The sequence below is a fragment of the Acartia tonsa genome, chromosome 15, assembly GCF_053477335.1.
Source record: "Acartia tonsa isolate MP-2025a chromosome 15, ASM5347733v1, whole genome shotgun sequence".
NCBI lineage: Eukaryota > Metazoa > Arthropoda > Copepoda > Calanoida > Acartiidae > Acartia > Acartia tonsa.
In genome coordinates this window covers 27,244,747-27,270,791 of record NC_137274.1, presented here as the reverse complement: position 1 = coordinate 27,270,791, position 26,045 = coordinate 27,244,747, and the positions used below count along the sequence as shown (strand labels likewise).

The following is a 26,045-nucleotide window of genomic DNA, read 5'->3' as shown; positions in this document are numbered from 1 at the left end:
GCTTACTACTTTATATAATAGGATTACATAATGAATACATAATATAAATTTATATCCATAGCGCTTATCAGTATGGCTAAAGTTGATTTTGCACAAGTTCTACATATTGGCTGTTAGCAGCCTTTAGAGTTCATAGATTTTACAAGATAATCCTTACCAGGAACGTTTCAATGTAAACTGCACTAGATATTCTTCCATAACAAATTAATTAGAATTTAATTTTTAATCCTCTCAACTCTTTCATAGTAAAATAAAAGTTTAAGAAAAGTTTAAGATGGATAAGGATCCAGTTGATCCAAAACCCAAGTTTTCTGCTTGGATAGAAGATGCTACATTACAGTTAGATAATCTGGTTGTGGAAGCAGAAAAGCAAACCAGATATCATCAGGTATGAATAATCAAAGCTATTTTAAACCTGTGATCATCGCTTTACACGTAGCGTATTCGCTCATTGTTAGGGAGGTGCTAGGTTCGAATCTTGGTCCAACACTGCGCAATAACCAAATATGTTAAAAATGGTTCCTACTGCTGCTATGTCAGGTGTGCAACAAGTTGGAGTAGGGGGAATGCCTTGGCCCATAGACAGGCACAACTCATTACCATGCACATTAGGACTTCTCAGACATTGGTCTTGCAGTCAAAGGGTTAGTTGACTGTTGGATGTTACTTAACCTAATATCCACCAGTGGGTGTTAGAGTATTGCATCCCATTACAAGCAGATGAATCAATAAAGAATCCTACCCCAATTAGGTAATAATAAATCAAAGCTATTTTGATATATATATTTCATATATCAATAAATAGGTGTAATGGTGTAATTTATGCATATGTTGCTCAGGAAGGACAATCACAACAAGGATGACAACATCCATAAAAGTGACTCTCAAATGAAAGGACTAACAAACATTACACTTGTACAGTGTCAGAACTGAGTTAGCAGAATATTAATGTTAATTAACATTGTAAGTAAATTTGTTGCAAAACTGCATTAATCGATGATACTGTTTAAGGCCATACTTACATTTTTAGGACTTGTTTATAGAGATTCTTTGCTTTAATTATTATACCTTATTGTCCTAAAAATCATTGTTCCGAAAATCAATACAATACGAAAATATTTCATACAAAATAAATGTTGTAATAAGATGGGACAATTCTAACATGCAAAGAGAGCTTACTGTTATCTATGGCTGCAGGGGCGTCCAAGCTTTTTTTATTTGGGGGGAGGGGTTAAAATTTTTCAATGGGGGGGTAATTTAATAATGTAAAAAGGTACTAACAAACAACAAGGATTACAACATACATAAGTAGCGAATCTGTTTGATCAAAGTGGTTTATTGAGCAGATGTGGACAAAGATATTACAAACAAAAAATTAATGAAACCTTTTGGAGCCTAACCAACAGACAGACGGAATTAGAATAGAGGCTGAGAGGAATGAACACAGCAAAAACTCAGACATCTACCTTAATTAGATGAGATGTCCCTGACATATGGACATACGGACAGACACACATTTTAAATTGTTGAGTAGCTTCGCTATATGGCATGTCTTAAAGACTATAGTCAACCTAAATTCTGAAATGTATGTAAAATCCGTCAATATTTTAGGATTAACCAACATTTTTCAAATTGACATAAGTTTGTCATTTTTCAACCTTTTTTCACATTTTAAGTTGCTAAAATTATCTTCATTACCTAAGGTTTTTGATTTTTGAAAAATCATTAATGAAAATGGAATTTAAAGCATATTTTTTTTTAATTTTAGATGAAATTTTAACTTATTAAATTGTTTTTGGCCGGAAATGGCCGGAAACCGGTGAAAAGACCGGATTTTAAACATTTGAGGAATTCAGATCACATATTAAAGCAAAAATCAATATTGGGGCGTACCCAGGAGGGGGCTTGATATACAGATACCACCTAAAAACCGGAAAAAAATGTTTTTTTTTACATAAAAATCACGGCCGGTTTTGACGGATCCGGCTCAAGAGAGAGAGAGAGAAAAAAAGAGAGAGAGAGAGAGAGAGAGAGAGGAAAGAAAGAGAGAGAGAGAGAGAGAGAGAGAGAGAGAAAGAGAGAGAGAAGCAAGCGAGAGAGATAGGAGAGTGACAAAGTACGATAGAGAGAGACAGAGAGAGAGAGAGTCAGAAAGAGAGAGAGAGAGAGAGAGAGAGAGAGAGAAGTAAGCGAGAGAGATAGGAGAGTGACAAAGTACAATAGAGAGAGAGAGAGAGAGAGAAAGAGAGAGAGAAGCAAGCGAGAGAGATAGGAAAGTGACAAAGTACGATAGAGAGAGACAGAGAGAGAGAGAGTCAGAAAGAGAGAGAGAGAGAGAGAGAGAGAGAGAGAGAGAGAAGTAAGCGAGAGAGATAGGAGAGTGACAAAGTACAATAGAGAGAGAGAGAGAGAGAGAGAGAAGGAGAAGGAGAGAATTAGAGAGAGAGAAAATAGATAGAGAGAGAGAGAAAAAAAATTTTATGAATAAAATTGATAAGAATTCTACTTCCTTACATATCTTACTAATAATTATAATAAAGTAACAGGATGTCTGTCTGTTTGTATTTATTTTTAAAAGCGAAGCTTTTCTATAATTAGGGTCGGTCCGTCCGTACTTGCGTCCGTCCGTAATGGATAGCTTTTTTCGTTAATTTAGGCATGTTAGAATTGTCCTACTCGATTTCAAATTTTGCATTGTGATTCCTGTAGTAGTTAGGTACGATTTAAAGCGTAGCAACTCTAAAATCGTTACCAGAATGTCCTTACGTCCATTTCAAATATGTTGATTTTAAATCTTTTTTTGAATTCTGATTCCTATTACAACAAGGTACAATGTCCTAAAAATATAAGTATTGCTTCTATTATAGAATTGCATCTTGTTGTAATGGGAATCAGTTTTCCAATAATAATATGAATAGGATTAATTAAACATTTGTGAAAAAAATAAAAATAACTTTCTGGTAAAAGTTATGGAGTTGCTGCGCTTTCTAAGTGGTACCTAGCTTTTATAGAAATCATAATGCAAAGTTTAAAATCAATATACCAATTCTAACCTGTTTAAATTAACGAAAAGAGCCGTGGCGGACGGACGGGCCGACCCTAATTATAGAAAAGCTTCGGTTTTAAGAACACTTTTTAACAGTTTGATAAGGATTTATAAAAAATTAGTATAAATTAGTTTAATACATTTTGTTATCAATTTTTAATAGTTATTTATCGCATCGTATTATAGACAGCTTTCCGCGGATATAAAAAAATTGCAATTATTAAAACCAATTTTGTCAGCCCCGAGATGCCAAGCTAAAAAAATGGTTTTAATTTTATGAATATAAGTTTTTACATCCGCAGAAAGCTGGATATAATACGATGCTATGCATAATTTTTCAGTATGGCTGAGAACCGTTTCCTATCCAACGGATATTAATCCGTTTCAAAGCTATACTGGAATATATTAATTAATATTATTGTGAAAACGTTATTGTGAGAAAAATATAAAATAAGAAGCAGAGGTGTGTTTTAATACAAAGTAGAACGATATCTGTTTGTCTGTCTGTCTGTCTGAAGCCCAAGATCTCGCAAACAACTGGACGGATTGCTTTTTTTAGAAGCGAAGCTACTCTATAATTTACAATGTATGTCCGTCAGTCTATCCGTAACACTATGGAGTAAATGAGATTTACTCAGCCGCTATAAAAGCAAGACCTCTGCGACTAAACTGTGAAAAAAATATACCATCAATAAACCATTTACGTATGTTATAAGAGTTACATGTAATGCATAACAGACATACTGTAAGGGATCCTAAGATTTATAGAACAATCTTTGTGTGTTGGCCACTGCAATTTCATTGAATTTCCATTATGGCTTCAAAACCGATTAATATCAGCTGGATTAGAACCAGTTCTCAGCCATTCTTAAAAATAATGTACAATATCGTATTACAGACAATTTTCCATGAACAATAGAATAAAAATCATAAAATTTATACCAGTTTTGTTAGACCGGGGCTTAAGTACCCATGAGCTAGCAAAATAAGTTTTAATCTAATAATTTTTCATTCTAATATCCGCGGAAAGCTGTCTATGTTACGATGCGATAATAGTTATTACTTCCATTGTATTATAAACAGCTTTCCGCGGTTATAGAATCTTAATGATTGTACATTTTTATATTCGTAGAAAGCTGAATATAATACGATGCTAGACATAGTTTTTTTGTATGGATGAGAACCAGTTCCTATCCACCAGATTCGAATGAATACGAGAAATAACTATTAAGTTTCTTTATCTTTTAAAATAAACAAATTGAATAAAGCTGTTTCTAAGATAAGTATGACATCACAGTGGATACACTAACAATACTAGTTCTTATCTTATTGTGATGCTATAGTGATAAACTTTAGAGGAACCACTTCTCCGGATGTGCTGAAAATGGATTGCCTATTTCTTCCCTAATTTCCAAAGTTGTACAACAGATAACCCAATTATTGCAAACGCTATTTTCAGCTACTTTGGTCAAAGGGAAAAGCGATATAATGTATATATATAAACGATTCAAAATTTGATCGTTTTTTGGAAGTTTAAAGCTTTTTTAGCTAGTAGTAAATATTGAGATAGGACGCGGAAGCTAGGTACACTTTCGGAAACTAAAATTCTCGGGCAATCAGGGATCTTTAGGGATAAGACAATGGAAGATAATTTGATATATACCCCCAATGATGATAAACAAAATTACCCCCTCTGAAAATAGAAATCATTTGTTGATACATTTGTAGGTTTTGACCAATTAAAATGAAAAAATGTATCCAAAGATTATGTAGATATGATAACTTTGGCTATGAATGTAATTTACAGTCCAATGTCCTCTCCCTCCCTGCAGGCACTAGTGTTCTGATAAACATTAAACCAATAAAGTCATATACTTTTTCCACTTTACAAATACTCTGATTTTTATTTATTTAACATAAGAGATACCGTCCCCCTCGAAAGTATAAAATAAATTGTCTTTTTAAAAGCAAAGCTTTTCTATTATATAATTAGGTCAGTCCGTCCGTATGTCAGTCCGTCCGGAACGGATAGCTTTTTTTGGTAATTTAGGCATGTTCGAATTGTCCTATCGATTTCAAACTTTGCATGGTGATTCCTGTAGTAGTTAGGTACGATTTAGAAAGCGTAGCAACTCTATAATCGTAGCCAGAATGTCCGTACGTCTATTTTAAACATGTTGTTTTTTTAAACTTTTCAACAACAATTTTATATGTGATAAAATCATCCAATCGATTACTGATTCCAATTACTATAAGGTAATTTTGGGCGAAGCATCTCTATAATCAAGTCCTAAAAATGTTAGTATGTCCTTAAACAGAAATCTGTATTTAAGAAATTTTGCAACAAATTTACATATAATTTTGTTAAAACTTATAGATTCTTATTTTGTATATTCAGTTCTGACTCACTACAAGAGTTAATGTTCTTCTGTCATAACGTTTCCGCTTTTATGAATGTTGTCTTCCTTGTTATGTGTGTATATCAACGCTTATTTTAAGGAAAAAGATAAGAATTTTTTACAAAAAATAAATAGTTTAATTCTTATCACTGTAACAGTTCAAGTTTTTTGTTGTTGTGAAAAGTATATTTTATTATCATAAAACAGTGAATATAATTATAAATATAAATATAAGTTCTATTTAACAAGGATGACAACATCCATAAAAGCGAAGCTCCTAAACGGTATGACTGACGAACATTAATCCTGTAGAGTGTCAAAACTGAATATACAAAATAACAAGGATGACAACATCCATAAAAGCGAAGCACTGAAACGGTATGACATACGAACATTAACTCTTGTAGAGTGTCAAAACTGAATATACAAAATAACAAGGATGACAACATCCACAAAAGCGAAGCACTGAAACGGTAGGACAAACGGACATTAACTCTTGTAGAGTGTCAAAACTGAATATACAAAATAACAAGGATGACAACATCCATAAAAGCTGAGCACTGAAACGGTAGGACAAACGGACATTAACACTTGTAGAGTGTCAAAACTGACAAAATTATGCGTAAATTTGTTGCAAAACTTCTTAAATACAGAATACTGTATAACCCTTACAGATCGGGCCCCAATTCCCACCTTAATAGATTGGGGGGGGGGGGGGGTCTTAATAGATCTCGGCTCCTGTTACAGTTAGAGACATAAAAATTTTTCTGGTGGTTCATGTGTATTTTTAGAGAAAATTACTTTTTCTAGTCATAGCGGTCAGACCGCTCCTTAGCCGCTTTTTAGCGGCCAATTTTGCAGCTAGGATGACCAAATTTTAGGACGAACTTTTATTTTTCATAACAAATAAAATACTTTTTCTGATCATCGCCGAAAAACGGCAAATAACGGAAACCGCCATTTTCGGCTGTTACGGCGGTAAAACGGCGGTTGGCGGCGCAAATTAATATTTTTATCTGTTTATTGTTGCTCAAGGATTTACCAAAAAAATTTATAGGTCTCTAGCTGTAATAGAAGCCACGATATTAATGATATATGTCTGTAGTAAAAGCCGGACAAAAATCGGTCATAAAGTCAGTCAGGGAGCGGTCAAACGGCCATAACACCACTTTTCTCAGAAGGTCATTGATATCTAAGTATTCACGAAAAAAAATTTTAGGTTTCTACCTTATACACAAAAGTCTTAATGTAGTTAAGATTTATTTAGCATTTTTTCTAAATTTGGTGCCACCTAACCGACTTTGACCGGACGCCACGACCGACACAGACCAGATATCCTTATAAGATCAACTCTTGCCGACGTATAATTACTAAACTTAAAAAGTCATGAAGTCACAACTCTCTATCTTACCTACAAAAAAATGACTCTGAAAAAACTAGAGGGGTGGGGGGGTCAATATAACCCCCCCCCCCCCCCGATCTGTAAGGGTTAAGGACAAACTAAAATTTTAGGGCTCGATTTATGAGATGCCTTGCTTATAATATTATACCTTATTGTAATTGGAATCAGTACTCAATCGGATAATTAGATCATATAAAAATTTGTTAATACATGTTTAAAATGGACGTACGGCCATTCTGGTAATGATTATAGAGTTGCTACGCTTTTTAAACTACTATAGCAATCACCATGCAAAGTTTGAAATCGATAGGACAATTCTAACTTGCCTAAATTAACAAAAAAAGCTATCTGTCTTGGATGGATGGACATACAGACAGACGAACGGACCGACCCTAATTATAGAAAAGCTTCGCTTTTAAAAATTATCTGTTAGATAGTTAACATAAATATTTATACATTTGCAGACTTGGGTATACACATTAGGGTGGGTCGATTTTGGAATTTCACATTAGTAGACATTGGCAAGGGTTACTGGGCCAATATAAAACCCTGTGAGACTTGAAAGAGGTTTTTTAATCCAAAAACAACGGGCGCGCGGGGGGTATAAAATGTGCCCGCCCCCTTATAAAACCAAAAATTGAAATTTCTTCAAACGCAGGCATGTTGCGTATACAAATGACCGCATTGAAATGCTGATTACAGACTTGAAAACCGTTTTGAAAAATATTGATTCAGTCTGAAATGATTTTCAAATAACCTATCAAAATGAACAATTTTGACTAAATCAGCTGTTTTTAGGTACTTAATGAGATTTTATTCGAACTAAGAGCAATATTTTTCAAAACGGTTTTCAGATTCGTAATCAGCATTTCAATGCGGTCATTTTGATATGCAACATGACTTTGTTTGAAGGAATCTAAATTTTTGGTTTTATAGGGGGGTGGGCACTTTTTATACCCCCCACGTGCCGGCAACCATAAGAGCCAAGTCACTTTTGAAACTTGAATGGGGCTTATCATACATATATATGACTTCCACAACTTATGATAACAGTAAAATCTAAAAAAAAGGGGGAAATGGGCCCACCCTAATAGACATGCTATGCTAATTTTATATTTTATTTTGTTCTATATCAATATTTCACAACAAGGATGACAAAATCCATAAAAAACAGAAGGAAGGACAAACGAAAAATAACTTTTGTAGAATGTCAGAGCCTACTAAGAACATTATTTTATAAGTCTAAACGAAATTGTACATTAATTTGTTGCAAAATAATGTAATTACAGGATAAAGTAAAAGGACATACTCTCATTTTTAGAATTTGATTATAAAGTTGCCTTGCTTTAAATACTTTACCATGTTGTCCTAAGAATCATTATTCCAAAAATCATATGAATAGGATTATACCATACAAAAAATGTTATAAAAGATGTAAGAACATTCTAGTAAAGATTATAGAGTTGCTACGCTTTCTAAATAGTCCCTAACTGTTATAGGAATCATCATGTAAAGTTTGAAATTGAATCTGTTACACTAAAAAAGCTCTTATAGATTACTGACTGAACCTAATTAAAGAAAAGCTTCCCTTTAAATAAAAAAATATTTATATGTGGGTGGGAAAACAAATATAGTTTAAAAATAAAGGTTGAGCAAAAAAAATGCGTAGATTTTAAAACTCAAATTGCACAGCTTGTGTTAACGGTAGAAAAAAGGTATGCATACCATTAGAACCACTATGAACTCTAGTATTTGGAAATATATAAAAACGATTCCTGTGGTACCCATAGTTTAAGAGCTACGTGTTAAAATGTCCCAACTGACTTAAAACTTGTCCTGCGAGTAAATCATTAAAGGTAAGTAAAGGGTTTGCAAAAAAATGCATACAATTTAAAATTTTAATAGTAGAAAAATATTATGCATATCGTTAAAATCACTATAAGCTTTATTGTAAGGAAATATAAGATCTATTCCTGTGCTATGCATAATTTATGAGCTACGTGGTAGAATGTCCAAACAGTTTTATTTTTCAACTTTTCTCATATTTTTAAAAATTTTCAACACAGCCCGAAACTACAAATAGGATAAAAATTGTATTAATAATTATAAAAATTAGAGCTTATAGCAATTCTACTGGTATCCATAAAATCCATATGGTAATTCTATAGGACAAACAAACATTAACACTTGTAGAGTGTCAGAAATAAATAACAGAATATAAATGTATAAAAAAAGTAAAAACTAAAATTTAAGTAATATTGTTGAAAAACTGCTGAAATACAGGATAATCTTTAAGGACGTACTTACATTTTTAGGACTTGATTATAGAGATGCTTCTCTTTTAACATTGTTCTTCGTTATCCAGTATTCCAAAAACCAGATCAATAGGATAATCATAACACATAAAAATTTTATTTTCAATAATTTGAAAATAAACATGTTTAAAATGGACGTACGGAGATTCTGGTAACGAATATAAAATCTGTAAATGATATGTAATATATTTATCATAACTAAACCGATTTAAAAATAAATCTTATCAAATACAGTTGCTACGCTTTCTAAGTTGTACCTACCTACTAAAGGAATCACCTTGCAAAGTTTTAAATCGATGGGACAATTCTAACCTGCCAAAATTGACGAAAAATCTATCCGTTCCGGATGGACGGACCGACCCTAATTAAAGAAAAGCTTCGCTTTTAAAAATCTGTAAATTTGAATAACAATATGACAATTCTAACTACTTAAATCTATAATACAAAGTAGAACGATGTCTGTCTGTCCGTCCTAAGCTTAAGATCTCAGTAACCACTGAACCGATTGGGCTCTACTCTTCAGAGAATATACCAACTGGTCCTGAGATGGTTTTAAGCTATTTTCTTGGGGGCTGGGACCCCGCCCCCCCCCGAATGAAAAATCAGGTTGATCAAACATCTTGGTGCAAAGTCCCTAGAGGCTTTATATATCCTTATATGTAAAGTAGTAAGCGTTTTTTGTCTGTACTGAAGGATCTCGCTAACTGCTGTTGGCTGTTTTGTTCTCCTTTACAGTGAAGCTCTTCAGGTCCTAGGAAGGTTTTAAACTATTTTGGGGGAGTGTGTCTTCACTTCCCTCCCCCCCAAAAATATCTTTTTTATCTTTTTGAAACTCAAATTTTAAATGGGATGAGGCCAACTTTTCCTCCTCTACCTTAAGTAAAGTGCCCCTAGATGCATATATGCTAGTATACATAGCATATATAGTATACATAGTACATATAGCAAAGCTTTCTGTCCCTATAGGTTGAAATCTTTATTTTCATCAAATCCTAAAAGGAATAGATTATTTCATCGTTGGATGGTTGTAAGATTAACTCCAGTGTTATTAATTTTATGATTTTATTTTACCATAAAAGCGAAGCACTGAAACGGTAGGACAAACGGACACTAACACTTGTATAGTGTCAGAACTGAATAATCAGAATATAAATGTATAAGAGTCGAAGCAAAATTGTAAGTAAATTTGTTGAAAAACTGCTTCATGCAGATTAATGTTTATGGACATACTTACATTTGTAGGATTTGTTTATAGAGTTGCTTCGCTTATAATAATTTGTTCTTTGTTGTCCCAGGAATCAATACACCAAAATTAGATCAAACGGATAATTAGATCACATAAAACATTGTTGTTAAAAAAGTAGAAAAATCAACATGTTAAAAATGGACGTACTGACATTCTGGTAATGATTATAGGGTTGCTATGCTTTCTAAATCGTACCTAACTACTATAGGAATCATCATGCAAAGTTTGAAATCGATAGGGCAATTCTAAGATGCCTACATTAACGAATAAAAGCTATCTATCTCGGACGGACGGACGGACCGACCCTAATTATAGAAAAGCTTCCCTTTTAATTACAATAACATAGCAGGGTGTGGAGTCTGAGCCTCTATCCCTGCCATGTAGGCAACACATGGAGAACTCCCTCACGGCGGCAGCCAACATCATCCCTTACATCTAGCAGCAAGCATAATAACATCTAGCAGCAAACATAATTACATCTAGCAGCAAACATAATTACATCTAGCAGCAAACATAATTACAAATCAGAATTAGATAAATAGGTTTAACAGATCTATATATATGTATTCATTTGACAAGGCCTAAAGAGCGTAGCCCCTCTATACCTACGAGGTCTGTCATTACTACATTTACATGTTTATTTTACATGCAAACACAAACAATCCTAAATTAATTACATATTTCCACATTATATGTTACTAGCGGTTTCGCCCCTAGCCTCTAGGGGCTTTGCCCCAAGAGGTTTGATCAAACCAATTTTTTGTAGGTATTTAGATTTTAAAGAATGGGGGGAGGGGGTATTTTTATTTTTTTTTGGGGGGGGGGTTGGGGGTGTCCCACCCCCCAAGAAAATAGTTATAAACCTTTCCGGGACCTATGAGAAGCTACCCTGTAAAGGAGAACCTGATCGGTTCAGCGGTTAGCGAGATCCTTCGCTACAAACAAACAAACAGACATACAGACATCGTTCTACTTTGAGATAATGGGAAGGAATTGTAAGTAATTGATAATCCTAATGAATCTACAAAATATTAACAAGCAAATCTTTATCCAGAGGAGCATAGCTACTCTATCATTTAGTCTGACCCGCAACATTTGTCTGAGATGCCTAGAATAATTATTTCTCGCATCATATCATAAACAGCTTTTAGCGGAAATAAAATATACAATTAAAAGATTAAAACTTGTTTTAATCTTGTAACTAAACTGGATATAATACAATGTTAGACCTAAATTTTTTTGGATGGCTGAGAACCGGTTCTAATTTACCAGACATTAATCGGTTTTGATTGAAACAGAATGTTGTTTAAAGGCCGCAAGGTTGTGATCAAACAGCCTGAATTGTACAGAAATCCTACTATTTTTTATGATGAATATTAATATTTGCAGATGGATAAGGATCCTGGTGGATCCACTCAGATGATGCCAGTGATACTGGAGCTAAAAGAAAGATTAGCTGGGAAATCTGTACAGGTAAACAATCAAACAACGATGACAATAGTCATAGAAGCTAAGCTCCTAAATCAGACTGTAGGACAAACAAACAGAAACAGTGTCAGAACTTAATAATCAGAGTATAAATTTATAGGACTTAATTATTGAGATACCTTGCTTATTATAGTGTATCTTGTTGTTATAGGAATCATCATTCCAAAAATCAAAAATTTTAAAAATTGGAAGATTTTCTTTTAAAATTTGGAACTTTTTTTATTTTTGCTAGTAGATTTTTTTAAATAAGTCCTATTTATAGTATATTATTTTTCGCGGTATTTTGCGGTTTTTTTTGCAGTTTTGTTACATTCACAGTTTTTTTATTTTTTGCGGTTTTTGTAATTTTGTGGTTTTGTAATATTCGCGGTTTTGTATCCACTCCCTTTAGCTCCAATAGGATCTGAGATATTAAGGTGGGGCATTGAAAGCCTCTTCCCCCCCCACCACCCCGACGGATAAAATAAAGGTGTGGCAAGTGGCCTGACTTTGGCATCTCGGGGCTAAAAAAAACTGGTTTTAATCTTATAATTGTACATTTTATATCCGCGGAAAGCCGTTTATAATACGATACGAGAAATAACTATTATAGCATTTTTCTTATGTTTTTTATTTTATAGGAAAGAAAAGAATCAGACACTGAAGATATTGGACATGAAATTGAAACTGTTGAAAGAAACTCTGTTTATGTGGAAGATGTAAGTTCTGCTTTTTAAGTTTAAAAAATGACAAAAATAACATATTTATGTTACTAATATATAAAGAATAGAGGGTGAAGGTTCAACTTTGAAAAAAAAATATTTTTATTTACTTCCCTTTATAGTTAGGTTAGGTTTAAAAAGCCTTTTGTGTGCTTTAGAGTTTAATTGGTAAAACAAAAATTCTTGAAGTGCAGAAACTAAAAAAATGGCATGTTCTAATTTGAACTAGAACTATAGAGCTACAGATTGAATTGGAATTGGAAAAGGGTCTATGGGCTTTGGTTATGTATACCATTGATCCCCTTTAGCCCCTATAGGCCCATTAGGTCACTTGAGGAGGAGGGAGTTGAATTTGATTACTAAATTTTTTATTTTAGATTTAAAAAGGAAACAGAAAAACATCCTGTTACTTTATTTAAGAATTTGATGTGTTTTTTGGAAGGTGGAAAACCCCAAACCCACTTAAAAGAAAAAATACACCCCCCCAAAAAATTTTTTTTTTCATTTTTTTGTAAGCCAAAAGTTATTGCAAAATAAATTTGTCTTCACTTTTCTGATAATATAGTTGTTATCTGTCTTGTGGTGGTTTTAAGCTAATTTATTAGGTGAAGGGACACTCTCAACCCCCCCCCCCAAACAAAAAAATCTTCAATCCAAATAATTTTGTTTTGTATAGAAAAAGAGACACCTTCACCACATCATTGGGCAAAAAAAATTTACCACCCAAAATATTGAGGCCTTTTGTAATTTTAAAATTGGTATTTGTGGTAAAAGTTGTGGCACATACAGGTATTAAGTAAAATTTACAGTTGTCGTAAAATAGTTATCATATACTATGCTGGTTATAACATGTATAAAAACAATTTGGAAGGGAGTTCCCTTCTTGTCTTGGGTCAAAGATGCTAGTAAATATTTTGAGTAGGGGAAATGCCTTCGACCATACAAATGCGCAGCTCATTACCTTACACAGTTAGGAAGTTCTCAGACAAAGGTAGTGCAATCAAAGGGTTATTGCCTATTGGAAGTTACTTAACCTTATATCCAGTATCACATCTCATTACATTGAAATGATGCTCTGAATTCTCTAGATGATCACTTAAAAATATAATGAGAATCCCGCCCTTACTTGGTGAGTTGGTGCTTCTATATTTCATATTTTATTTAACTTGATCTGTTATTAGTTGGAGAACCATGGTGAAATAAACAATGTTTCTGCAACATTCAGTACTGCAGAGGAGCAAGTTACATTTTTGAAGGTATTATTATCTATAATAGATAAAGATTTAATTTCATTTATGGAAACTTAAAAATATTTTTATTTAACATTTGTACATCAACGATGTTTTTTAATGAAAAACAGATTTGTGTTTCATACAAAAACATGCTTAAAGGAAGCCTGTAAGAAATACACCTAACTAACTGCTGAAAGATTGCCACAAGTAGACTCAGTATCCAAAATTTCAAGCCTCCAGCTTTAATAACCAAAAAATTATAGGCATGATCAAAATAACATTTTGGTTATGTGACAAGTTTTAAAGTTTCCCATTGCTCATGATAGAAATTTCAAATTTACTATGAAAATTGGTATTTCATTGAAATACGTATTTAGTTACAGGCAACCTAACTTTCTGTTGAAAATAAGCTTTTGATTTTGGTTCAAGGCAGCGTAATTTAACATTGAAATTTGACAAAGAGCAATGGAAAACTTTCAAGATTTACATACACTTAAAATTTTATTTTGAAATGCCTATAACTTTTTTTGTTATTTAAGCTAAAGACTTCAAATTTATGGCACTGTGTCTACCTGTGGCAGTCTTTGAGCAGTTAGATCTGTGTATTTCTTGCAGGCTTCCTTTAATGTAGAGAAAGTGTAAATCTTGAGAAAACTTGATTTTTAGCTTATCACATTTTAGAAAGATAAAAAATCTAGCAGCTCAGATTGTGGAACTGAAGATGGTAATGATGTTGATATGGTAAATATTTTTTTTGTTCCCTAACATATCCTAAAAATTAATACTTTTTATACTCCATGTAAAAATGCTTTTAAATTATTTAGCAACCTTAAATCTAATATTATGCATGCAATCAATAAAAATTATAAATTTCAATAACAATTAATTTCCTTAATTGTTTATAATTATTTTAGGCTAAGGAAGGATTCCTCACAAAAAGATGTCCATGGTAAGCATTTATAAAAACAAAACAAGAATTTTTTTTGTAATGTTGGGTTGTTTCTGTCTGTACTTCAGTAATGTATTTACTATTTATGAGTTTATATAAAAGGACTAAATTTAAATTTATTTTCCTAACTTTGTTATAAATATGAATATTTTTATGGTTATTTAATTTTTCTTGCTATGCAGAAAAACATTCAAATTTATTCAATGATATTATGAAAAGCATTTCACAAAATGAGTTTTTTCATTAAAACATTGTTGTCAAAACTATTCTTTAATTTTGCTTTCTTTTTCTTTTTAGATCTTTCTATCTCTTTTTTTAAAATTTTTTCTGAATGTTTAGCTTGTAATTTTAAACAGCTGCTAAGAAATAATTTTTTGTATTGCTACTGAAACTGTTTTTAGCCTTTTTTTAAGGGTATATCAAAAATATACTATGATACCAGTAAAATCATACTAAAGAGCTAAAAATACGTATAGGCCTCAAAATCACTATTTTGGGGGATTTAAAAGTGTATTTTTTACTAAGGACTGAGAAAGTTTTTAAAGACCAGAAGGTTTTTTTTCATTTTGGGGTAAAATTCTTAGCTTTTAGAGTGTTTAGAATCATAAATATTGTATTCTAGTATAGAGTAAAATTTCTTTTGATTTCATCTATCAAAATTCATTAAAAAATTAATTATTTATATATACATCAATGTATTACCATAAACATGTTTATGTTCTATTACCCATTAAAAAAAATAATGGCTGAAAGGGTTAAATATGTAAGAAAGGTTAAAAACAATTTAATTTATTATTGTCAAGAAGTTTTATTAATTTTGTTAGTGGGCTTAACTTATTATACTACAGGAAAAGAAATCTTTGTAAATAATTTTAGTTTTCTGAAGCTATGGCAATTGTTGACTGGGGCAAATTTGATGTTCTTGCTTCTTGATGTATGTTTGCCTGCCTGGGATTTCACAAACGACCTCATGATTACCACCAAGTACTGGATGAAGGCTAGTTTTGAGTGGGTAAAATCTTTTAATAAAATTATATCATGATGAAATGAAATATTATCTAAAGATGTGTACCTGCTAAATCTGAATCTAAACAAAAAAAAACATTATATATATGTAAATATTTGAAATTGCAATATTCAAATATCTTTTTTGTTCGTTTTAGAATGAATATGTAGAGTATACTCAGCAGACAGGAAACAATCAAATTATAATTTTTTCATATTTCAGCTAAATTTATCATTTTTTTGTAACTCAGTTTCTATAACTTATGTTGGTCCATTAGTCCATTCTCAGAGTGGGTTAAACTATTTTGTCATCAAATAATGAATTAGTAAAAATAATTTCATTAGAGGCTCTTTTATCTCTTGCCTGAAAATCCCCTTAGAAATCAAACCAAAAACACCTAAGATATGTGAAATAAGTTGTAAAATAAAACAAAACCAGCTTATAGCAGTTCTACATTAATGTTGTATGCTTAAACATGCTACATAATAAATGCCAAATGGAAATATTATTTAATATTTAACCTAATTATATCTAACCTATTAATAATAAGAATTTTTTTACTTCCCTCATCTTTTATATTGCCAGAGACAATATTAAAAAAAACAATTGTATAATTTGTTTACTTGACAAACAGAAGTTGCCAACTACACATACAAATATACAAAGTTTGGAAAAGAGCAGATGAATTCAGTTGGGTTTATTGTATCAGGTTCTTATCGTTTTTTATCTACAAACTTTATTTTACTTTATACAAATTTTGAAATTATTGTTATTAACTTATATCTTTTTTAGTTGTCATACTAGTCCTACCCAGCATTGCAATGATGATTGATCTTGTGTCGAAGAGAAAATGGAGTTTCAAAGACTTATTATTGGCATTTTTTTATCAGCTTGTGATGTTGTACAAGGTATATATGACTGAGAAACTTAAAATTTATTATGTCAATATTAAACTTGCAAATTCAAGGTTATTAATTTACTATATTGCATAACTAAACTTAATGCATGTGTTTTAAATGTGTTTTAATATTATATTAGAGAAAAATATTTGATGATTAAAAATATTCTGTCCATTATGTACACTAGCCTGTCCCAGATTTGAAAATTTTGTTAAAATTCTGACCACCAGCTAAAATATGGTTGATTTGTGCAAAAAAATGACCCTTGCAAAATATTTTTTTTCTGTAATTTTAAGGCCCACCTTATGGAGGTTAAATCATCATTCCTCAGTACTATGGCTTTATGGGGCTCCCATGAAACGCCTTGAGGAGTAGAATCAGGAAACTTTGTCCTTTTTAAAATATCTCATTCCTAGCCTTAGAAATGACTAAAAAACCACCATCCATTTTTTTAGAGTTTATTGAGAATTGTCCAATGTTTAGAGATTTTTTTAGTTTTTTTTGATCTTTTCTCAGGCTAGGAATGAGACATTTTATTTTTGAAACTGACAAAAGTTCCTGATTCTACTCCTCAAGGCCTTTCCTGGGAGCACTATGAAGACACAGTTTTGATGCAATGAATTTTTGACCTCCATTAGGAATGGCCTAAAAATTTCAAAGTGTTTGTACCATTGCAATTTTTGCATTACAGAAAAAATATTTTGCATGCATCATTTTTTTTGCATAAATCAACCATATTTTGGCTGGGGGCCAAAATTTTAACATAATTTTTTGAAATCTGGGATAGGCTAATGTACACAATTGAAAGTACCAATGTCTTTTGAAATATAAATATGTTCTTTTGCTTTTTTGCTCTGAGTTCTAACAGACTTGATTATTTAGATAATTAAAACTTGCATTTTTTAAATTTTCTCAAAATCCATTGAAATAGGATTCAATCATGAAATGCAGTTGAAACATTAAAGTAATATAGAGTGATAAATAGTTATGAAACCATTTTCCCTTTTTAAAGACCCATGACGTTGCAGAAGGTTGTTTTTAGCTAGAAATTTTGCTTTCTCACTTAGCTGCTAGAAAGCTCATAAGCTGTCATTGGAATAAGATTTGAAGGAACTTTACTAATTAATCAAAACCACCATATATTTTGGTATAAGGATTTAGGGGACCTTTATTATTAATTAAAGTCATGTGACCTAATGTACAAGAGTTAAAACAATTAAATCAAAAGATTTTAGTGTAAAACTATTTGTAAATAAGAGTATAAGAATAAGATATTGTTATCAACAACAAAAAATAAATGTTTTGCCTAGTTTTTGTAAATATTTAGAGCATATTTATCATTTAAAATCAATGCTATCTTTTCAAGAGTGTTTCCATTAATTTAATTGTGTTTTGTAAGCAAAACCTGTTTTTTATTATTTGTACTGTGTATTTTTATTTGAATATTTAATTCAAAGATAGCAATTTAAAAAAAAATAACCGAAGATGAATGTCGGAATTTTCTTACTAAACATATTAATGTATATATAATTAGAATAGTAAGACCTTGAAAATAAGCAAAAAAATATTATATGATAATTATCAGTAAATCTAACAGAATATAAACATAATTATTAAAAAGCTAGCTTCAAAAAATAATAATACATTTTTTATTCAAATATTATAGTACATTCTAACAAGGATGATGATATCAAGTTTAGCAACATTTAACAAATATGTCTTTCAAAAATCAGTTGATTTATTGCATGAAATATTGAAAATGTATATAGCAGTTTACAGATTTTTATGATTTTCAGGAATTTAAAATAATTACATTCATTTGGTAACTGTAAAAGCTGAGTATAGCATGTATAGTGTCATAGATGAGCTACAATTTGAAATAATTTACATATATTTATTAGGATGTAAAATCCTTTTATAAAAGGCAAATACATATTGATTTTAATTACAAATTCATTGAAAAAAAAATCCAGACTGTCTGATAGACAGACAAAATGAATTATAAAGTAGCTTCGCTACTAAATATGACATATACACAGACATGCGCACTGGTTCAGTTTACATTGCTATGGACAGTTAAAATATTTAGGAAAGTTGTAAGGAAGAAAGTTATCTATGTAGTACTAAGACAAAGATTTAAAAGCCTCCTAAAAAAAAGATATATATTTTTAAAAACAAATTAAATCTATAGTGCTGTTAACATGAACTTTAATATTGTTATTATAAAAAATGGAAATAATCTCTACTTTCCGAAATAATTGTACTCAAGACAGCTTGTAATGAAATTATTATCCAGATTTTTACGATTTTATAATTTTTTTGTATTTTAAAGTTAGTATGTTTTTCAACCTATTTTTTAAAAAATACACTATTCTAAGACATGAAGATAAATTTCGATTTTAGCAATCATTTTCAATTCATTTTGTCTAAAAAAATGTAGGTATGAGACAACTGAAAAAGTTTGAAAAAAAAGATTAAAACATTAGTTTTTTAAATAGGAGGAGTAGGGAATAATTCTTGGCCTTGTTTGAGTTATTGAGCGGGGCATAGTTTTTATTAAAGGAATTTTTGGGATGGTTAAGAAATAGGCGGAGTTTTAGATAGGTGAGTTTGGTTGAAGGCGAAGACAGAAAAAAACTGGGAGGAGATGAAAAAGTGGGGGGGGGGGGGGGGGGTTGGAAAAAGGTTGTGGATTTATTTTTGTCCTTGGTTGTGCAATTGCATGGGTGGAGATTTGGATTTTGAAATCTGTTAAAAAAATGGGTGGAGTTATTCCTGAGATGGGAAAAATGTTGATCTTTATGATAACCTGCTTTGTTTGGGTTTTAGGATGGAGGAAGAAATGGTGTTCTTTTTAAATAACCAAAAAAGTGAAAAAATGTGTACATTTTATTGATGAAACATGAAATGAAAACTACTTGGTATAAAATGTTGACTTATTTGAGATTTTTGGAAGTATAATTTGATGATGCAAACAATTGATTTGTGTTTAAGGATAAACTAAATATCAAAGAAGCTTAATCCTTTGAAATGTTAAATGTGTTTTAAAAGGTTTTTCTTGACAACGCCAAAATTATTTTTTTTTTACTTTATTAATTTTAATATATATGCATTATCTATAAAGGACAAACACAAATACATAATAAATTTTATAGTTAGGGTATTGTTTCTAAAAATGAAAAACCCTGTATAAAACTCAGCCATTTTAGAAACTAAGCTGTCAAATTTCTTGAGCAATGGGATTGTGTTGGTGTAGGTCTTTGCAATAGTTTTATATAGTCATGTACCCTTGCTCCCTCTATTCTCTAACTTTATTGTTGAAACTCGCATTAGTCAAATTTCAACTCAAAAGTTATAAATTTTGTGAAATTTCTCATGAGAGGCTGTTATGAAAAAAAGTGGAATGTATATGGAGATGTGATAAAGAAAAGGGGAAGGTTTTTCAATTCTTAATTCTTTATTTATATATTTACTCAAAAATCACAAAAAGAGTGGACATTTTACAATAATGTTTTCTTATTCCTTGGTGTAATATTTTTGAAGACTTTTTTAGAATTTTAACTTGATTCATTCAGTTGAGTGCTCAAATGTTTCAACCAATAATTATAATTTACAGGAGAGTTAATTTTGAGTATAATCTTTTGGGATATACATCCATTTATCAGCCATTGTCTTATCCCTTTCAATCCCTGATGATACCCATTTTACAACATCCCATACCTCAATAATAACAAAAGATTTATTGCTCTAGATGGTCATTCAGAAAACTAATTGTACAAATAAGAAAGAATTTTTTAGCTGACGAAGATATTGTCATGATTTGGTTGAAAACTGCCTACACTATTTTCCTCATTGGTATAATTAAGGAATTGTTCATCTAAACCTATTATGTTTATTGTCACCTCCACATTTCCTAACCCCTACTTTGCTATTTTGGGGATATTGGGATTTTGAATGTTCTTTTAAAACAGCAAAATAATTTATACACAAAGGTTTAATATTGAAGTTAAATAATCTAATTATATGTGCATAGAAACGTTTTAATTATCTCAGCTGTATTAAAATTGAATTGACATGTATTTTTAACACAAAATTGAAATTGTAAAAACACTTTTATCTACCCCTTTCAAGGGGTATGGCGGATTTCTCTTGAATTTGCTTGAAATTTGACACATTTTTAAACACTAAAAAGGATTTATTTTTGTAAAAAACTTGCATGTGTCAGACGCTTGTTGAAACACAAAAGTATTTTTGAATTAAAACTCAAAAATTGCTAGAACTTGAATGAAGCAAGTGAAATACATGATTGAAAACAGGATGCAATAAAAATCTAGATATTACTCAATGTTCCATGTTTTTTATTGTAAACAATAGTATGGTCTTACAATTTTTGTTACAATATTCTAAAAGAAAATATATCTATTTAGGGATTTCGGTGTTTTTTGAAGCCACAGGATGTTGAACAAAAGAAAAAATACCTAACAGATAAGGTAACTCTATTCAGTACAAAAAGAATTGTCAAATATCTTCAAAAAGCATATTAAGTATGGATATTTATCTATATATGATAACTGATCAGTAAAATAGATATCTTGATTCATGATAAACTAAGAAATGATTAGATTTTTATTATTTATGTAAAACAAATATTATGATGCTTAGTTGTCATACTATAAATCTTCAAATACAAAAATAAGCCTTATAAAAAACCTAACTACTGTTAAAATATTATGCCATAATCAGAAAATTTTAGATTTTGAGCTCTAATTTTAGATAAAATAGGAGTTACAATTTTAACCTCCTCCCATACCAAAATAAAATTCTGATAGAGGCAGACATAGCTAATTAATTATAAACGTTAAAAAAATAAATTGTTTTTAAATTTTTTGTTATTGAATTCAATAACAATTTATTTTCTTAACATTTATAATTAATAAGCTATGTGTGAATAGAATATATTATCAATATAATCTTTTTTATTTTAGATGTATGAAGTATGCATTGAATCAACAATGCAACTCTTTCTTCAAACTGGAATACTTTTGTTCAATGTTTTCCTTACAACTCCTGGCACTTATGAATTCCAGGATGACAGCAGTTATATCCTGGATATCATCAGCATCACCACATCCATATTTTCACTTCTCTGGGGCCTCAGCAGCTTCAAGATAAATGTGACTCAGAAAGAGCAAAGGATATTTGACAAGTTTGTACTAATGGTTAGGAGCTCAGTAGATATTATTGCAAGGTATGATCACTTTACCTTAAAATATTATCATCACTTATTTACTTCTATCCCTTTTTAGTGTGTTAAATATATGCATCAATAATCATAATGTCAGTCAGTAAGTAAAAAGACACTTACAGAAATGACAAACCATTAGTCCTTTGTTTTCTAAGGTTTCCAAATAAATGGATCAAAGAAGAAAAATTTATTTTGACACTTAATTAAGAGAAGGGGGAAATGAAACTCATCTTGTAAACACAAATATAATTACAATACAATAAAAGATGATTATGATTCTTTGGGATAATCCTACTTTAAGAGTGGAGATACCCGGTATCATATAAATTAACCCCCCCCCCTGGGGGTATCTTCAATTTTGACACCTGGTAAGTGTCAAAATGGATATCCCCCCGTATGCATCATTTTGGACATCTGATATATGTCAAAACGGACACCCCCCTCTATATTGACCCCCCCCCCCATATGTGTCGGTTTTGACACCCAGTAATTGTCAAAACCAACACATACAAGGGGGGGGGTGTCCGTTTTGACATTTACCAGATGTCAAAACCGACACATACGGGGGGGGGGGGTCAATATAGAGGGGGGTCAAAATGGACCCTATCAATATTTACCCTTTCATTGGGAGGTGTCCTTGTAGGTCCTTCATCGCGCGAATTTCCTCTCGACTAATATTCATCTTTAACCCCAAATCTATTTCAAAGAGGGGAAAGGGTTGGCTAGGAGTGGTTAATACCTTGTTTAGGACTAGATAGAAGTAGCAGGAGGCTCTGATCACATATAAAAGATGATTAAAATGATAAAAGTATAGGATAAAATAGTTTGGCCTTTGTTTATAAGTGTTTGTTATGTGTTTTTAATGCCTGTATGGTCATATTGTTATTTGACAAGTCTAAGTTTCCTTAAAACTTGGAGACATCTATGTGTGGATTTTTAAACTAAACAGATATTTTAACTTTTTCTTGATTTTACTCCCAATAGATGTAAGTCCCTAGATAGAGAATTAATACAGACCAATAGGTTAATAAAAAAACGTAATTTTTAACATTTTTTTGACTATACTTTTAAAGTAATGTAATGGCTATAGAATAACGGCCTTTTTTGCCGTTTTCAACGTTGTTTTAACGTTAAAATTGTCAAATTTAATGCTATTTTTAAGCTAATTTAATAGGTACAGATAAAAATCAGTTTTGAGAGAGTTTATAATGCTGTTTTCTTATCGTTTTTAGTGCCTTTTTTACGAAAGCAATAACTTTTTTCGTATTGCTTTGATATTAATAATATTTTTTGTGTGTACTAGGAACTACTTAAACTAACTATGTTTAAAAACTACCGAGTTAGGGCCATTCAAAGGGGGATCGTGATTTGAGGAGATATTTTTAGTGTCATTTAGTACCTATGGACAAACATCGCATAATTAAAGGATTTTAAAGTTAAAAATCGAGCACAAAGCATAAAATAGCGGCGATTCTCATTTGTTTGAGGAATCTACACAAAAATTTTCAGACTCCTATCTTTATTTTAAGTGGTTTTTTTGGCAAAAAAAGTTAACGTTAATTTTGTTGAAATTTAATTGATACGAAATTTAAATGTAAATAACCTACGGACAAACATCGCATAATTAAAATGTTTTAAAGTTAAAAATCGAGCACGAAGCATAAAAGAGCGGCGATTCTAATTTGTTTAAGGAATCTACACAAAAAATTCAGACTCCTATATTTATTTCAAGATAAAAATGGCTTCGCAACCGATAAATATCCGCTAGATTAGAATCGGTTCTCAGCCATACTGAAATGCATCATATTACAGACAATTTTCTCTTAATTAATAAATCTGTAATGAATAAGGCTAATTATATTAACAGGACTAATTGGTACCCAAACTTTTATAACCATTAGTAACCATTGGACTGTAAGTTACATTTGATACCCAAAGTTTTATAACCATTAGTAAACATTGGACTTTAAATTATATTGGGTACCCAAAGTATTATAACAATTTGTAAACATTGGACTGTATATTACACTTGGTACCCAAAGTTTTATAACCATTAGTAAACATTTCACTGTAAACTACACCTGGTACTCAAAGTTTTATAACTGATATCTTTACACCTAGTCTCATACAGGACTTACTCTAAATATTGTTTTATTTAGATATTAATTTTGATACAAAATTGTTTTTTTTTCTTTGTTAAATATATAATATAAAAAATTCTTTTATTGATTGATTGCTATTCTTTTATTGATTGATAGTTTATTTTGACCTAAAATATCTACAAAGACGACATTTTTCACACAACCTCTCCAAATCACACAAATCCGATGATAATACTTTTTGGACGGAACAGGGGTATAGGCGTTTAAACTGTTTTTAACCTATTTTTGAATGGATGGTCAAAAATATACTAGGATACCTATAGAATCAGACTGCAGAGCCCAAATTTGAATTAAGTCCCCAATAAACTTTTTTTGGGGGATTTAAAGGTTAATTTTTAATGTTGCTCTGGTGATTTTGACTAGAGCAAAAAGTCTTTTTTACTCGGGGTAATATTGTTGCTTTTAGAACAATTTATACAGGGCGTTTAAAAAAAAACTGCGTTTTCCAAATTTGGGAAACAACCATTAGGAGTACAAAAAAAATAATTATATGTCAATATTCTCTATAAAAATATGCATCAAAATTGTTACAGGTGTTTTTTAATATCTCTGAAAATAACGGCGCATTTTAAAGCATAAATATTTCAAAAGATGCGTATGATGCTTTTTTCTGGTAGAATTTTGTGCCTTAAGGTTGGTTTTCAAAAATTTATTCACTTGAAAACAACATCTTAAAGAAAGCCTGCAAGAAATACCACGCTTTAACTGCTGAAAGACTGCCACAAGTAGACCCAATACCCCAAATTTGAAGCCTTCAGCTTCTATAACTAAAAAGTTCTAGGCATTTCAAAATGACATTTTATATACAATGATAATTTTAAAAGAATCTCAATGCTAATGTTAGAAATTTTGAAATTAAACTACGTGGCCTAGAAACAAAATTATAAGCTTATTTTTGCCATAAATTTCGGTTGCCAGTAACTAATTATATTTTTACAATAAAAATACCCATTTTTATAGTCAAAATCATTAAAAGAAATTAAGTTTAACTTGCGTTGCACCGAGTGTACTGTAGCCAATCAGAAGGCTGAATCAGCTTAGCAACCAATCACAGCTGAGCTTGTTTTAGTTTTTCCCTTTGTTTCCGCTATGATTTTTGTTCACAAATGCAATTTAAATCGAATTTTTTTCATAGATTTTGACTATGAAATGTGGTGTTTTTATTGTAAATATGTAATCAGTTATTGGCAATCTAAATTTCTGACAAAGATAAGGTTATAATTTTATGTCTAGGCAACGTAATATATATAATATTTAATATTGTTTTTTCTTTTATGAGCATTGTAAATCTTTCAAAATTTTCATTGTACATGAAATGCTATTTTGAAATGCCTAGAACTTTTTTGTTATTGAAGCTGAAGGTTTTAAATTTGGGGTATTGGGTCTACTTGTGGCAGTCTTTCAGTAGTTAAAGCGTGGTATTTCTTGCAGGCGTCCTTTAATACGGCCAATACAATTTTCTACCAATTACACTAAAATTTCATTTAAAATTCCCTCACTGAAAACAAATATTCAGTTTTTCTTTTTGTATACTTAAGAAACATGACCTTAAAAATTGCTCATGTTTGTAAATCCCCACCCCTTATTTATTCCTATTATCCTTTAATTTCATTGACAGGTTAAGATATCAACTCATAACTTATCCATAATTTGTAATTAAATGCTTTAATAAAAAAAATTCAAACTTCAATAACTTTTTTGTCTTTAGAGATTTTTTAGTGAAATAAAAAAGAGTTTTTTTTTATTTTTACTATAACCTACATTATTAAAAAAGATTCTTTTACTGCAAATGCATCACAATCAAGAAATGTGAAAAAATGACAAATTGCAGTTTCTTAAAAATGCTTTTGTGAGGAGCTAAAAAGCATTTCACCTTTAAAACTCATTAGGGTACTTTTCTTATACCTTTTTCTAAATTAATATTGAAATTCTACGATTTTTTTTATACATAATAG

The 26,045-nt window shown here is 30.9% G+C and overlaps 2 protein-coding genes across 2 annotated transcripts in view; both read left to right on the top strand.

The window, feature by feature from the left end:
* Positions 1-274: 274 nt before the first annotated feature.
* LOC145307053 (uncharacterized) lies at positions 275-16,010 on the top strand. Its single transcript, XM_080149393.1, has 8 exons — positions 275-388; positions 11,798-11,881; positions 12,517-12,594; positions 13,779-13,853; positions 14,511-14,570; positions 14,744-14,778; positions 15,655-15,790; positions 15,942-16,010. Exons 1-8 carry the CDS (start codon positions 275-277, stop codon positions 16,008-16,010), a joined length of 651 nt encoding a protein of 216 aa, XP_080005519.1.
* A 416-nt stretch (positions 16,011-16,426) lies between these two features.
* The window catches only part of LOC145307052 (uncharacterized), a 31,691-nt gene continuing 22,072 nt past the window's right edge, over positions 16,427-26,045 (top strand). Inside the window, exons 1-4 of the mRNA XM_080149392.1 lie at positions 16,427-16,493; positions 16,577-16,692; positions 21,111-21,173; positions 21,669-21,931. Of these exons, the coding sequence (XP_080005518.1) occupies positions 16,466-16,493; positions 16,577-16,692; positions 21,111-21,173; positions 21,669-21,931 (470 nt within the window). The 5' untranslated portion in view covers positions 16,427-16,465. The remainder of the gene's footprint in view (positions 16,494-16,576; positions 16,693-21,110; positions 21,174-21,668; positions 21,932-26,045) is intronic.

Excerpts from the sequence above, each read along its gene's own strand:
- LOC145307053 (XM_080149393.1), top strand. The coding sequence starts at position 275 with ATGGATAAGGATCCAGTTGATCCAAAACCCAAGTTTTCTGCTTGGATA. Across the intron at positions 11,882-12,516 it reads TAGCTGGGAAATCTGTACAG|GAAAGAAAAGAATCAGACAC; the intron begins GTAAACAATCAA and ends TTTATTTTATAG. Across the intron at positions 14,779-15,654 it reads CTCACAAAAAGATGTCCATG|TTTTCTGAAGCTATGGCAAT; the intron begins GTAAGCATTTAT and ends AAATAATTTTAG.